We start from the raw sequence: 13,880 nt of genomic DNA, 5'->3' as shown, positions 1-13,880 counted from the left end.
ACCGCTGCGCCACCGTGCCGTGCTTCCGGTTGCCCCATTACTGGGAGGATGTGGAGACGTTCGATCGACGTGGAGGGAGGGAGGGAGGGAGGGAGCAGAGGAGATTGGACCAAACTAAAACTCGAGGAGAAACCGGCCAGTTGATCTGTTGAACAAGTTGTCCATCACACCGCACTGACATGCCGGCACGCCTCGCTCTCATCTTGTGTCTGTCTTTGCAGGTGAAACGCACACTATTCATAGCGAGGATACCAAAGCGGGCCAAGGAGGAGACCATAGGCAGACACCTCAGGTGGGTGGATGGAGGAGTCGGGACCACAGGTAGGCACGTGAGTGGAAGGTGGAGTGGCGACCAGAGGCACACACTTCTGGTGCTGGGGGGCAAGGAGTGGGGCCCACTGGCAGGCACATCAGGTGGGTGACCGCGGGCACTTACAGTCCCTGCCAACATCTGGGCTTGTACACTCTGGAGTTTAGAAGGATAAGAGGGGATCTTATTGAAACACGTAAGATTATTAAGGGTTTGGACACGCTAGAGGCAGGAAACATGTTCCCGATGTTGGGGGAGTCCAGAACCAGGGGCCACGGTTCAAGAATAAGGAGTAAGCCATTTAGAACGGAGATGAGGAAACACTTTTTCACACAGTTGTGAGTGTGGAATTCTCTGCCAGTTCTCTAGATACTTTCAAGAGAGAGTTAGATAAGGCTCTTAAAGATAGCGGAGTCAGAGGGCAGTGGAAGCCAATTCTCTGGGATCTTTTAAGAGAGAGCTAGATAGGGCTCTTAAAGATAATGGAGTCAGGGGATGTGGGGAGAAGGCAGGAACGGGGTACTGATTATGAATGATCAGCCATGATCACATTGAATGGCGGTGCTGGCTCGAAGGGCTGAATGGCCTACTCCTGCACCTATTGTCTATTGTCTATGTTACTGAGGGTCACAGGGGAAGTAAGGCATGGAGTTGGTGCCGTCTAACTTCGGGATCACACCTGGAGTACTGCGTACAGTTTTGGTCTCCAAATCTGCGGAAGGACATTATTGCCATAGAGGGAGTGCAGAGAAGGTTCACCAGACTGATTCCTGGGATGTCAGGACTGTCTTATGAAGAAAGACTGGATAGACTTGGTTTATACTCTCTAGAATTTAGGAGATTGAGGGGGGATCTTATAGAAACGTACAAAATTCTTAAGGGGTTGGACAGGCTAGATGCAGGAAGATTGTTCCTGATGTTGGGGAAGTCCAGGACAAGGGGTCACAGATTAAGGATAAGGGGGAAATCCTTTAAAACCAAGATGAGAAGAACTGTTTTCACACAGAGAGTAGTGAATCTCTGGAACTCTCTGCCACAGAGGGTAGTTGAGGCCAGTTCATTGGCTATATTTAAGAGGGAGTTAGATGTGGCCCTTGTGGCTAAGGGGATCAGGGGGTATGGAGAGAAGGCAGGTACGGGATACTGAGTTGGATGATCAGCCATGATCATATTGAATGGCGGTGCAGGCTCGAAGGGCCGAATGGCCTACTCCTGCACCTAATTTCTATGTTTCTATGATATTGGGCATCTGTGTGAAGGGAGGTGCAGCTAATACCAATGTGATGGGGCTGTGCAGAGGGAACTTCACTCTGTATTGAGCTATGGGAGTGATGGGACGGTATGGAGGGAGCCTCACTCTGTATCTAACCCTTGCTCTGGGAGTGTGTGATGGGTCAACATGGAGGGCGCTTCACTCTGGACCTAGTCTCTGGTGTTATGTTGGGGGGGTAGAGTTGGCCAGGATGTGGAGAGGCCCGTGCATTGACTGGCTGCTGGTTCACAGTGAGCATGAGGGCCCAGCTGCTCTCTGTGGCGATACAGTGGGCAACATCAGTGGGCTTCTCTCTGAGCCCTTGCTGCCGTCAGCCCGCTCTCCACACTGTGCCAGTGACTCCCATCTCTCTTCCACAGGGAGGCCTACCCAACGTGCACCGTCCTGGAGGTCCAGCTTTGCTACGACGTGGAGTTTCTGATGGAGTTGAATGCACGGTGGTAAGATGTTGTCAATGTTTAGGGACCTGTTACTCCCCATAGAGTCATAGATTACACGGGGGAAGAGGTGTAGCTGAGTCGCGCCTCCAGAACGCTTCTTCCCCTCTGCTATCAGGCTTCTGAACGCCCCTTCCATGAACTAGGCCTCTGTCCGATTCACCTCTGCCCCATTGCAGACATTGGACTTTGTCTGTGGAACTGGTGCGCTACAATGCTGAGAACTATATTCTGCACTCTGTATCTTCCCCTTTGTTCTACCCATTGTACCTGAAGTTTGCTTGCTTGCATTTATGTATAACATTATCTGATGTGTTTGGATAGCAGGCAGAGCAAAGCTTTTCACTGTACCCTGGCACACGTGACACTAATCAACCTGAACCTCTTCTCCCCTCTCCCGTCGGGCAGAAGATCCAGAAGCACCACCGGACTCAGGAACAGCTTCTTCCCCTCTGTTATCAGGCGTCTGCACTGCCCTTCCATAAGCTAGGGTACTGTCCAAATTTTCCAATCCACTCTCTAGAACTGCTACTCTGCACTCTGCACTCTGGTTACTTATCTCTTTGCTCCTACCTGTTGGGTTTAGTTTAGACATACAGCGCGGAAACAGGCCACTCGGCCCACCAGGTCTGCCCCCACCAGCGATCCCCGCATATTAATACTATCCTACACACACTGGGGACAATTTACCAAGCCAATTAACCTACATGCCTGCACTCTGAAGAAGGGTTTCGTCCCGAAACGTTGCCTATTTCCTTCGCTCCATAGATGCTGCTGCACCCGCTGAGTTTCTCCAGCACTTCTGTCTACCTTCTTTGGAGTCTGTTGTACTCAAGTCCGACTTGATTGTATTCATGTCTAGTATTATCTGATCTGATAGGGGATGATCAGCCATGATCACCTTGAATGGCAGTACTGGCTCACAGGGCCGAATGGCCTACTCCTGTACCTATTGTCTATTGTCTATCTTACTGAGGGTCACAGGGTGATAGATCAATTATCTATTGAATAGCATGTACAACAAAGGCTTTACACTGTACCTCAGTACACGTGACAGTAATATACATTAACCTAGAGACACAGAGCTGTACCACATGCAACAGGCCCTTCGGCCCAACTTGCCCATGCTTAGCCAGTTGCTATTCCAATTGTCTGCATTTGGGCCCTATCCCTCTAAACCCTTCCTATCCATATATCTGTCCTAGAGTCTTTTATTGAGTACATATTTATTAGCCAAGTATGTGCACATACAAGGGATTTGCCTTGGTGCTTTGGTCGCTTGTAACAGAAATGATAATTGCACCCGTTGCTGCTTCCATGGCGACCATCGTTAAATATCTCAGCAGGTGACCACGTTCCCCGATTAGTTCTCTGAGGGTCTCCCAGGGTGGGGGGGGGGAGGACGGGAGATTGATCTTAAGTGGAGACGTGGGTGAGGTTTGGTTTAGTTTGGTTTAGAGATACAGCGCGGAAACAGGCCCTTCGGCCCACCGAGTCCGCGTTGACCTGTGATCACCACACACTAGCATTATCCTACACTGTGGAGACAACTTACAAGTTTTACCAAAGCCAATTTAGTACAAACCTATAGGTAGACAAAAGTGCTGGAGAAACTCAGCGGGTGCAGCAGCATCTATGGAGTGAAGGAAATAGGCAACGTTTCGGGCCGAAACCCTCGGGTTTCGGCCCGAAACGTTGCCTATTTCCTTCGCTCCATAGATGCTGCTGCACTCGCTGAGTTTCTCCAGCACTTTTGCCTACCTTCGATTTTCCAGCATCTGCAGTTCCTTCTTAAACAGTACAAACCTGTTGGAGTGTGGGAGGAAACCGGAGCACCCGGAGAAAACCCACGCGGTCAACGTACAAACTCCGTACAGAAAGTTGGTTTACCCCATAGATGCTGGACAGAAGGTCTCGGTGGTGCAGTGGGGGATCGGTGGGCTGGGGGAAGGGGGGGGGAGGGGGGAGGGGGGGGGGGGGGGAAAAGGTGGCATCCTGACGTGGGTGTGTGTCTTCCTGCAGGGTGGCGGCCGGCCACAGTCGAGACTACTACAGAGCGCTGATCCTAGACAGAGGACGCAGAGTGTTCATCAACCCAAAACTGTGCGGCCATTTCTGCTGCTGCAGCTTCAGAGGATGCGAGCAGGTGTGGTGGTAACCCCCCTCTCCCCCTCCCTCCCCCCGTCCCCTCGCCCGCCTCAACACCGCTTCGGGGGGGAGCGGGGAGAGGCGCGGCGGGCTCTTGTACCGGAGAGAAAGGGACTGTAACAGGGGGAGGGGTGGGCGAGGATGGTCACTCTGCGTGGGGTCAGAAGGGCCATTGAGTCGTACAGCACGGAAACAGGCCCTTCAGCCCAACCAGTCCATACCAACCAAGATGCCCCATCTGTGCTTGTCCCATCTCGGTTAACCCCGTCTGGCAGAAGGTACAGAAGCTTGAAAGCGCGCACCACCAGACTCAGGAACAGCTTCTTCCCCTCTGTTATCAGGCTTCTGAACGGCCCTTCCATAAGCTAGGGTACTGTCCGATTCACCTCTACCCCATTGCGGACATTGGACTTTGTCTGTGGAACTGGTGCGCTACAATGCTGAGAACTATATTCTGCATTCTGTATCTTCCCCTTTGCTCTACCTGTTGTACTTGTGGTTTGCTTGCTTGCATCTATGTATAGCATTATCTGAGTCACAGAGCCATATAGCGTGGAAACAGGCCCTTCCGCCCAACTTGCCCATGCTAACCAAGATGCCCCATCTACACTAGTCCCACCAGTCTGCGTTTGGCCCATATCCCTCTAAACCCTTCCTATCCACGTACCCACCCAAATGCCTTTTAAATGCTGTTAGTAGTACCTGCCTCAACTACCTTCTCTGGCAGCCCACCCACCGCTACCTGTGTGAAAAAGGTTGCCCCTATGTTTCCTATTTAATTCTTTTCCCTCTCACCTTAAACTTGTAACCGCATTAGGAACACTTTGAGTGTGTGAGATGATGTTTTAACCAAAGATAGACACAAGAAAAGCTGGAGTAACTTAGTGGGACAGGCAGCATCTCTGGAGAGATGGAATGGGTGACGTTTCGGATCGAGACCCTTCTTTCCCCAGAGATTTCTCCAGAGATGCTGTCTGACCCGTTGAGTTACTTCAGCTTTCTGTGTCAATCTGACAAATACTGGTTGATTACAAAGAAGGGCAGAGATTGAACTGTGGTGGATGTTTACGTTAAAATGTATTTTGTGCATTCTGTTGCTTGTTATTTGTATGACTGACTTGGCAAATCAAATTCCTCGTATGCTGCAAAACATACTTGGCGAATAAAGTATTATTGTATTGTGGCAGCTCCAATGAAGTTCTTTCCTGTACCAACCAAGTTAAACAGTGGGGCAACAGTCGAGTTGCTGTCTCACAGCCCCAGAGACCCAGGATCGCTCCTGTCTGTACAGGGTTTGTACATTCTCCCCGGGACCACGTGGGTTTTCTCCGGGTGCCCCGGTTGCCTCCCACATTGCAAAGACGCAGAGGTTTGCAGATTAATTGGCTTCTGTAAATTGTCCCATTGTGCTTAGGGATAACATAGAACTAGTGTGAACGGGGGTTGGCAGGTTGGCGGCACTCAGTGGTCTGAAAAGCAAGCTTCCACACTGCATCTTTAAAACTAAACTAAACTAAAAATGTCCGAGTAACTCAGCGGGTCAGGCAGCACATCAGGAGAAAAGGAATAGGTGATGTTTTGGGTCGAGACCCGTCTTCAGACAGTCTGACTGGGCCGAATCTGAAACATAGAAACATAGAAAATAGGTGCAGCAGTAGGCCATTCGGCCCTTCGAGCCTGCACCGCCATTCAATATGATCATGGCTGATCATCCAACTCGGTATCCCGTACCTGCCTTCTCTCCATACCCCCCGATCCCTTTAGCCAGAAGGGCCACATCTAACTCCCTCTTAAATATAGCCAATGAACTGGCCTAAACTACCTTCTGTGGCAGAGAATTCCAGAGATTCACCACTCTGTGTGAAAAATGATTTTCTCATCTCGGTCCTAAAAGACTTCCCTCTTCTGCTTAAACTGTGACCCCTAGTTCTGGACTTCCCCAACATCAGGAACAATCTTCCTGCATCTAGCCTGTCCAACCCCTTAAGAATTTTGTAAGTTTCAATAAGATCCGCCCTCAATCTTCTAAATTCTAGCGCGTACAAGCCGAGTCTATCCAGTCATTCTTCATATGAAAGTCCTTGCAATGTGCACGGCTGCCCAGCCAGCAGCTGTCTGTCTTTTCATCTTTTTATTTTTTATTTTAGTTAGTTAAATGTTTTGTTTGGAGGTCTAGACTTTTTTATGTGTGTGTGTGTGTGTGTGGGGGGGGAGGGGGAAACTACCTTTCAGGGTCCCTACCTGGTCGGAGAGGCAGCTTTTCTCCAGGCTGCAGCTTCGACCCGTCCTCGCGGCCTACCAGCGGGCCTGGAGCGGCGTTTCCTGTCGGGGACCGCACAGAACCTCAGCTTCGGCGGCGGGCACAGCGCTGGAGCGCTATCGTGGAGCGGGCAATGCCTTGCCTGGGTCGCCGCGCTGGAACTCCGGTGAGCTGAGACCGCCGGGAACAACATCGCGGAGCTGCGGGACTGTGGAGCGACCAGCTGCGGGCGGCGGCGCTGAACTTTACACCGGGAGCCTGGGATCTCTAGATGAGATCGCCAGTTGTGGAGCTCCAACCGGCGCGGCCTTGTTGGCTTCAGAAGCCGCGGCCTCCAGTACGGAAGCGGCCGTTCCAGGGCTCCCAGGCCGCTGGGAGGATTCTCCCGACGCCGGAGCAACATCACGTGGCGAGAACGGCCTGGAACATCGGGCCTCCGTAGAGGCAACTGTGGAGGCCTCAATGGGCCCGACTATGGGTGAACTGGGGTTGGGGACTGGACTTTGTGCCTTCCCTCATAATGGGAGCCATTGTGGGGGAGATATTCTTCTCTTATTAATGTTATGTCTGTATTCCTTCTTTATGTGTTGCAAAATGGCAAGAAGCATTTCACTTCACTACACCTAGGTGTATGTGAATGTGACCAATAAAATACCTTTGATACCTTTGACATCCCAGGAATCAGTCTGGTGAACCTTCTCTGTACTCCCTCTATCTTTCCTCAGATTAGGAGACCAAAACTGTACGCAGTACTTCAGATGTGGTCTCACCAAGACCCTGTACAACTGCAGTAGAACCTCCCTGAAGAAGTGTTATGACCTGAAACGTCGCCCATTCCTTCTCCCCTGAGAAGCTGCCTGTCCCGCTGAGTTACTCCAGCATTTTGTGTCTGTTCTCGGTGTAAACCATCATCTGCCGTTCCTTCCTACACACTAATCTAAGGACGTGCCTGCAGACTGTTCGGGTGCATCCAGGTGCCAGGGGAAGTGTTATCTGATTTGTTCGGAAAAGCTTTGCGAAACCAAGGTTTTGACTGTACCAGGGTGCCTGTGACAATAATGTACCTCCTTCATTCGACAGGTCGACGCTGTGGACTATTACACAAAGCTGGAGAGTGAGTTTCAAGACCAGTTCATGCAGCAGAGAGACGCACCCATCAAGAAATCCCTCGGTCTCGCCTTTGTCACCTTCCAGGATGAAGCCATGGCAACGATGTGAGTTTGGGCCTACCTCTGAGGGCTCTACAGTGACCCACTTAAGGGACCTAAACAGCAACCACTGGTAACCTTGCCCACCACCCAAAAATAAACAAGTTCGAGGTGACCTGCAACCTGCTACCTCCCACGCATATGTTGAAAACCTTCCTCGACTATGAAGAACACCGGCTTCGATTAGACCAGTGACTAAAAAATGATCGATTTTTAAAATGGCAACCTATTTTTAGTCGAGGCCGGTTTTAATCATGATGAAAAAATAGCAGCAACCTAGATGAAGCCTCGACCACACGGAAACCACTTTCGACCATTAGGGAGAGTCACCAAAACCTCCAGTGACCTCAGGGAAACCTTGGGTGGCGGGCAAGGTCACCAGAGGTTGCTGTTTAGGTCTCCTCAGTGGGACAGGGGCTAAATGTCTGAGTCGGCGTTTACCACAAAGTTGCACGTTCTCCCAGTGGAAGGAGGATAATTGGCCTTGTAAAATTGTACCTTGTCCCTAGTGTGTAGGACATTCCTCGCTTCCAGCTTTCTTCCCCCCCATCCCACCTCACCACAATCAGTTTGAATAAGGGTCCCGACCTTAAACGCCACCCATCCATGTTCTCCAGGGATGCTGCCTGACCCACTGACTTATTCAGCATTGGGATCGGCACGGTGGCACAGCGGTAGAGTTGCTGTCTCACAGCGGCAGAGACCCGGGTTCCATCCCGACTACGGGTGCTGTCTGTACGGAGTTTGCACGTTTTCCCTGTGACCACGTGGGGTTTCCTCCGGGCGCTCTGGTTTCATCCCACATCCCAAAGACGTGAGGGTTTGTAGGTTAAAGGGGCCTCTTTAAATTGCTCCTCGTATGTCGGGGGTGGATGAGAAAGTGGGATAGCATGGAACGGGTGTGGACGGGTGATCGATGGTCGGAGTAGATTTGGTGGGCAAAGGGCCTGTAAATGTTTCCGTGCTGGATCAATCAATCAATGGACCGATCAATAAACCCTCAGGTGTGAGGGTCAGTAGGTTATTTAGCTGCTTGTGCATTGATTCTGCGTAGATGGGTGGTAGGATATATATGGAATTTGCCCGAGAACTGTGGATGTTTAAAAGGCTATGGGACATGAACATTGTTGTGAGCAGTATTGGGCCCCGTATCTGAGGAAGGATGTGCTGGCTCTGATTGTTTTTGAGTGGAGATTGTTTTTTTTGAATGATCCAAGGAATGTGTAGGTTAGCATATGATGAGCGTTTGACGGCACTGGGCCCACACTCGCTGCCGTTTAGGATGACGAGGAAACTCATTGAAACGTATCAAATAGCGAAAGGCCTAGATAGAGTGGATGTGGAGAGGATGTTTCCACTAGTGGGAGAGTCTAGGACTAGAGGTCACAGCCTCAGAATTAAAGGACTTTCCTTTAGGAAGGAGATGAGGAGGAATTTCTTTTGTCAGAGGGTGGTGAATCTGTGGAATTCTTTGGCACGGAAGGCTGTGGAGGCCAAGTCTGTGGATATACCTAGGGCAGTGATGGGTAGTTTCTTTGCCTTCCATCACAGTGAGGAGGAGATTCACTATGATGGGTGTTTGTGTAAATTGAATTGTTTGTATTTCTTGTAGGAATTGTCTTTGTTTGTGGCTGTGGAAACAGAGTTTCGTTTGAGCCTCACTGAGGTTCAAATGACATGTTATAAATATTGTATTGTATTGTGTCAGGGGTTATGGGGAGAAGGCAGGAGAATGGGGTTAGGAGGGAGAGACAGATCAGCCATGATTAAATGGCGGAGTAGACTTGATGGGCCGAATGGCCTAATTCTGCTCCTATCACATGATTATAGATTGTAATGGAGATTGAGGGATATTGGGACATTTGCAGAACCAAGGGGAGTGGGGTCGGGGCAAGAAACTAGACCCACCATCAGAAGCCACCTGCTGCAGGCACTCAGCAGGTTGGGCAGTGTGTGCTTCTAGTTTAATTTCGAGATAACCCAAAGTTCGGCCAACTTGTCCAAACGCCAACCAAGGCGTCAAATCTTTTAGTTTAGTTTAGAGATACAGCACGGAAACAGGCCCTTTGGCCCACCGAGTCCGCGCCGACCAGCGATCCCCGCACATTAACACTATCCTACACCCACTGGGGACAAAGTTTACATTCATACCAAGCCAATTAACCTACAAACCTGTACGTCTTTGGAGTGTGGGAGGAAACCGAAGGTCTCGGAGAAAAGCCACGCAGGTCACGGGGAGAACGTACAAACTCCCCGTACAGACTGCAGGATGGAACCCCGGCCTCCAGCGCTGTGAGGCAGCTACTCTACCGCTGCGCCACAGGGAAGATTTACGAGGATGTTGCCAGGACTTGAGGGGCTGAGCTATAGGGAGAGGTTGGGCAGGCTGGGGCTTTATTCCTTTGAGGGCAGGAAGTTGTTGAGGCAGGTACTTTGTTAGCATCTAAAAGATACTTGGACAGGTAGGTGGATAGGAGAGGCTTGGAGGGATATGGGCCAGGTACAGGCAAATGTGACTCGCTTAGATGGGGCATCATGGTCAGCATGGACAAGTAGGGCCGAAGGGCCTGTATCCGTGCCGTGGGACTCTCTGACCATCTTAGTCCTTCCGGCCTTTATTCTCGGGAATATCCGTTTCTCTCTCCACAGACGCCGCCTTCCATCGTGAACTTTCCGGGGTTCCCGGAAGTGCAGATAAGTGGCCAGTAGGGCCCGGTTGGGCCGAGTGGCCTGCGCTGTGCGTAGCATCAGTGGAAAGACGCCTGCTCCTTTTCTCTCCGCAGGGTGCTGAGGGACTTCAGAAACACCCGATGCCAGGGCTGCAGGTTACTGGCCAACAGCCAGCCTTCCAACCACAGCCAAAGCCTCCAGGTGTCCAAATGGGTGGTCAGCTACGCCCCATCAGCTCAGAACGTCCACTGGTGAGGTTTGCCTGCTGTCTGTCCGTCTGTCTGTCTGTGTGGAGTTTGCACGTCCAACGGTGTCAAAGGAGTTTGTACGTTCCCCCTGTACTATGTTTTCTCCGGGTGCTCCGGTTTCCTCCCACATCCCCAAGACATGCGGGTTAGCAAGGTCAATTGGTTTCCGCAAACAGTTCCTAGTGTGTGGGAGAGAACTAGTGTACGGGGAGGGGTCGCTGGTTGATGTAGACTCAGTGGGCCGAAGGGCCTCTTTCTACATTGTACCTCTAAACTAAACTAAACTGATTAGTAAGGGCATCAAAGGTTATGGGGAGAAGACAGGAGAATGGGATTGAGTGGGAAAAGTAGATCAGCCATGATCGAATGGTGAAGTGGATGCGATGGACTGCACGGCAAAATTCTGCTCCGATGTTTAGTGGCCAATAGTTGACTTCTCTGGATGAAGATCGGGAAACTTGTGACAGGCAGAGGAGATGTCTTGAGGAAAGTCCACATTACGGCCGAGGATGTTCTAATAATAATAATAATAATAAATTTTATTTGTTGGGCGCCTTTCAGACATCTCAAGGACACCTTACAAAGATTAACAGGAATATAAACATATAATCAGAGTAAAATAAATAATAAAGACATCACAGAGACACAAGCTAAAAACAGAACTCAGTCCAAAAACAGAAAATCAAAAACACAATGTGAAGAGAGAGCAGCGGCAGCTAAAGCGCGCCAGCGTCCACTCTCCCTGCACGGCAGCCATCTTGGACAAAGACTAACGGGATTACGTACAGACAAAAAATCATCCCCCCCACAATGGTTACCTCTGTGGGGGAAGGCACAATGTCCAGTCTCCAACCCCAAGTTCACCCAAAGTCAGGCCTATTGAGGCCACCGCAGTTGCCTCTACGGAGGCCCGATGTTCCTGGCCGTTCTCACCGGGTGGTGTTGCCCCAGCGTCGGGAGAGTCCACTCAGCGGCTGGGCCACCTGGAACGGCCGCTTCCTGACTGGGGACCGCGGCTTCTGAAGCCGACAGGGCCGCACCGGTTTGGAGCTCCCAGGCTTCCGATGTTGAAATCGGCGCCGCCCGCTCCGCTCCGCAGAACCGCAGCCCGGAGGTGTTGAACTCGGCGGTCACAGATCACCAGAGCTCCAGCGCGTCGATCCAGCGCGGCGACCCAGGCAAGGCATCGCCCGCTCCGCTCCACGATAGCGCTCCAGGGCTGTGCCGCCGCCGAGGTGCTGGGCGGTCCCCGCCAGGAAACGGCGCTCCACGCCCGCTGGTAGGCCGCGAGGACGGGTCGACGGGCAGCCCGGAGAAAAAGCTGCCTCACTGACCAGGATAGGGACCTAAAAACAAAATTGCCCCCTACCCATCACATTAAAAAGTCAATTTCTCCAAATGGACGAGACTCAGGACTCACTAAAAACTATAAAAAAGCGAATTAAAACGGACGGCTGCTGGCTAGCAGCCGTTCCCCAAGATGGCTCCTCCTCCTTCTACGCCTGGTCAGATGTATCCGTGGACACTGTGGGGGGAAGAGAGAAGAAGTTGCCGTATTATAGCTGGGCTCACGAGGAAACCGCTCCAGCACCGCCTTGCTGAAGCCGCTCTCAGCCTGCTTCAGTTTCAAGCATGCCGGGGTGGGGGGCACTTTCACTCCGGGTGGCCGGGTGGATGGAAGAGGGGGTGGGGGGGGGGGGGGGTAGGGACAGAGAGAGAGAGAGAGAGAGTGAATGAGTCGACAGGTGTTGTGATATGGGTGTGTGGGTGTGTGGGTCTCTCTCTCTCTCTCTCTCGGATTAGCGTTGTGTGTGTTTTGTGTTAGGCCTGCGGGCCGGATGGATGATTCCGGGTTACGGGGGGCCGGATCCGGGCCGTTGGTTGCCGACCCCAGCTCTAGACTAACGAGTCTGATGACTGTGGTCGGTAAATTACTGGAGAGTATTCCCAGGGATGATATACATGCATTGAGGTAGACGGGGGATGATTGGGAATATCGAGGGAGGTCGGACAATCTTGGATTGTTTTTTCAGGAACATCGGAGGCTGAGGGGAGACCTGATAGAAGTTTGTAAAATTATAGAAGGAATAGCCAGGGTGGACAGTCAGAATCTTGTTTTCTCAGGGTGGAAATATCAAAGACTAGAGGACATACATGAAGGTGAGGGGGGCAAAGCTTAAAGGGGATGTGCGGAACAAGTTTTTTTTTTTTACGCACAAAAGTTTAGTTTAGTTGAGTTTGTTGCCACGTGTACTGAGGTATAGTGAAAAGCTTTTGTTAAACGTGCTAACCAGTCAGCGGAAAGACGGTACATGATTACAATCGAGCCATTTACAGTGTATAGATACATGATAAGGGAATAACGTTTAGTGCAGGGTGGTTGGTGACAAGATGGTGCTGCCAGGGGCGGTGGTGGAGGCAGATATGATCGTGGTGTTTAAGACGTGTTTAGATAGGCACGTGGATATGCAGAGAATGGAGGGATATCCCAGGAATGAGTGGGTTAACCTATGATGAGCGTTTGTCGGCACTGGGCCTGTACTCACCGGAGTTTAGAAGAATGAATGGGGGGGGGGGGGGGGGGGGGGGGGTGGGGGGGGGGGGGGGGGGGGGGAAACGTACAGGAATAGTGAAAGGCTTTGGATACAGTGGATGTGGAGAGGATGTTTCCACGGGTGGGAGAGTCTAGGACTAGAGGTCACAGCCTCAGAATTAAAGGTCGTTCTTTTAGGAAGGAGATGAGGTGGAACTTCTTTAGTCAGAGGGTGGTGAATCTGTGGAATTCTTTGCCACAGAAGGCTGTGGAGGCCAAGTCAGTGGATATTTTTAAGGCAGAGATAGATAGATTCTTGATTAGTACGGGTGTCAGAGATTATGGGGAGAAGGCAGGAGAATGGGGTTAGGAGGGAGAGATAGAGTGGCCAAGATTGAATGGTGCAGTAGTCTTGATGGGCCGAATGGCCTAATTCTACACCTATTCATTATGGATCATCTGCAGGCAGAGTAGATCAGTTTAACTTGGCATCATGTTGGGTATGGACATTGTGGGCTGAAGGGCCTGTCCCCTGTGCTGTACTGTTGTATGTTCTGCGTGTATGGTGGGCTGCCTCGCCAGTGGCCCAGCCCTCACTGTTGACTTCTCTCTGACAGGAAGAATCTCTCGGTGCAGGGAGCCCAGTGGTGGCTGCGTTGTATCTTCATCAACTTCCTCGTCTTCATCCTGCTCTTCTTCCTCACCACCCCCTCGATCGTGCTCTCCACCATCGACCAGCTCAACATCACCCGCCCCATCTACTACCTCAACGTAAGTCCCTCCGGAACACCCC

The 13,880-nt window shown here is 51.3% G+C and overlaps 1 protein-coding gene across 3 annotated transcripts in view; it reads left to right on the top strand.

Annotated features, from left to right (window-relative positions):
- The window catches only part of LOC129697567 (CSC1-like protein 1), a 64,730-nt gene that overhangs the window by 32,720 nt on the left and 18,130 nt on the right, over window positions 1-13,880 (top strand). For all 3 annotated transcript variants that reach the window (XM_055636243.1, XM_055636242.1, XM_055636241.1), the window contains exons 9-14: window positions 222-292; window positions 1,943-2,023; window positions 4,043-4,166; window positions 7,509-7,642; window positions 10,420-10,557; window positions 13,705-13,858. In XM_055636243.1, the coding sequence (XP_055492218.1) occupies window positions 222-292; window positions 1,943-2,023; window positions 4,043-4,166; window positions 7,509-7,642; window positions 10,420-10,557; window positions 13,705-13,858 (702 nt within the window). The remainder of the gene's footprint in view (window positions 1-221; window positions 293-1,942; window positions 2,024-4,042; window positions 4,167-7,508; window positions 7,643-10,419; window positions 10,558-13,704; window positions 13,859-13,880) is intronic.

This window comes from Leucoraja erinacea, chromosome 5 (assembly GCF_028641065.1).
Source record: "Leucoraja erinacea ecotype New England chromosome 5, Leri_hhj_1, whole genome shotgun sequence".
NCBI classification, from domain to species: Eukaryota; Metazoa; Chordata; class Chondrichthyes; order Rajiformes; family Rajidae; genus Leucoraja; species Leucoraja erinaceus.
The sequence above is the reverse complement of the archived record's forward strand: the minus strand, read 5'-3'. Positions and strand labels throughout refer to the sequence as shown.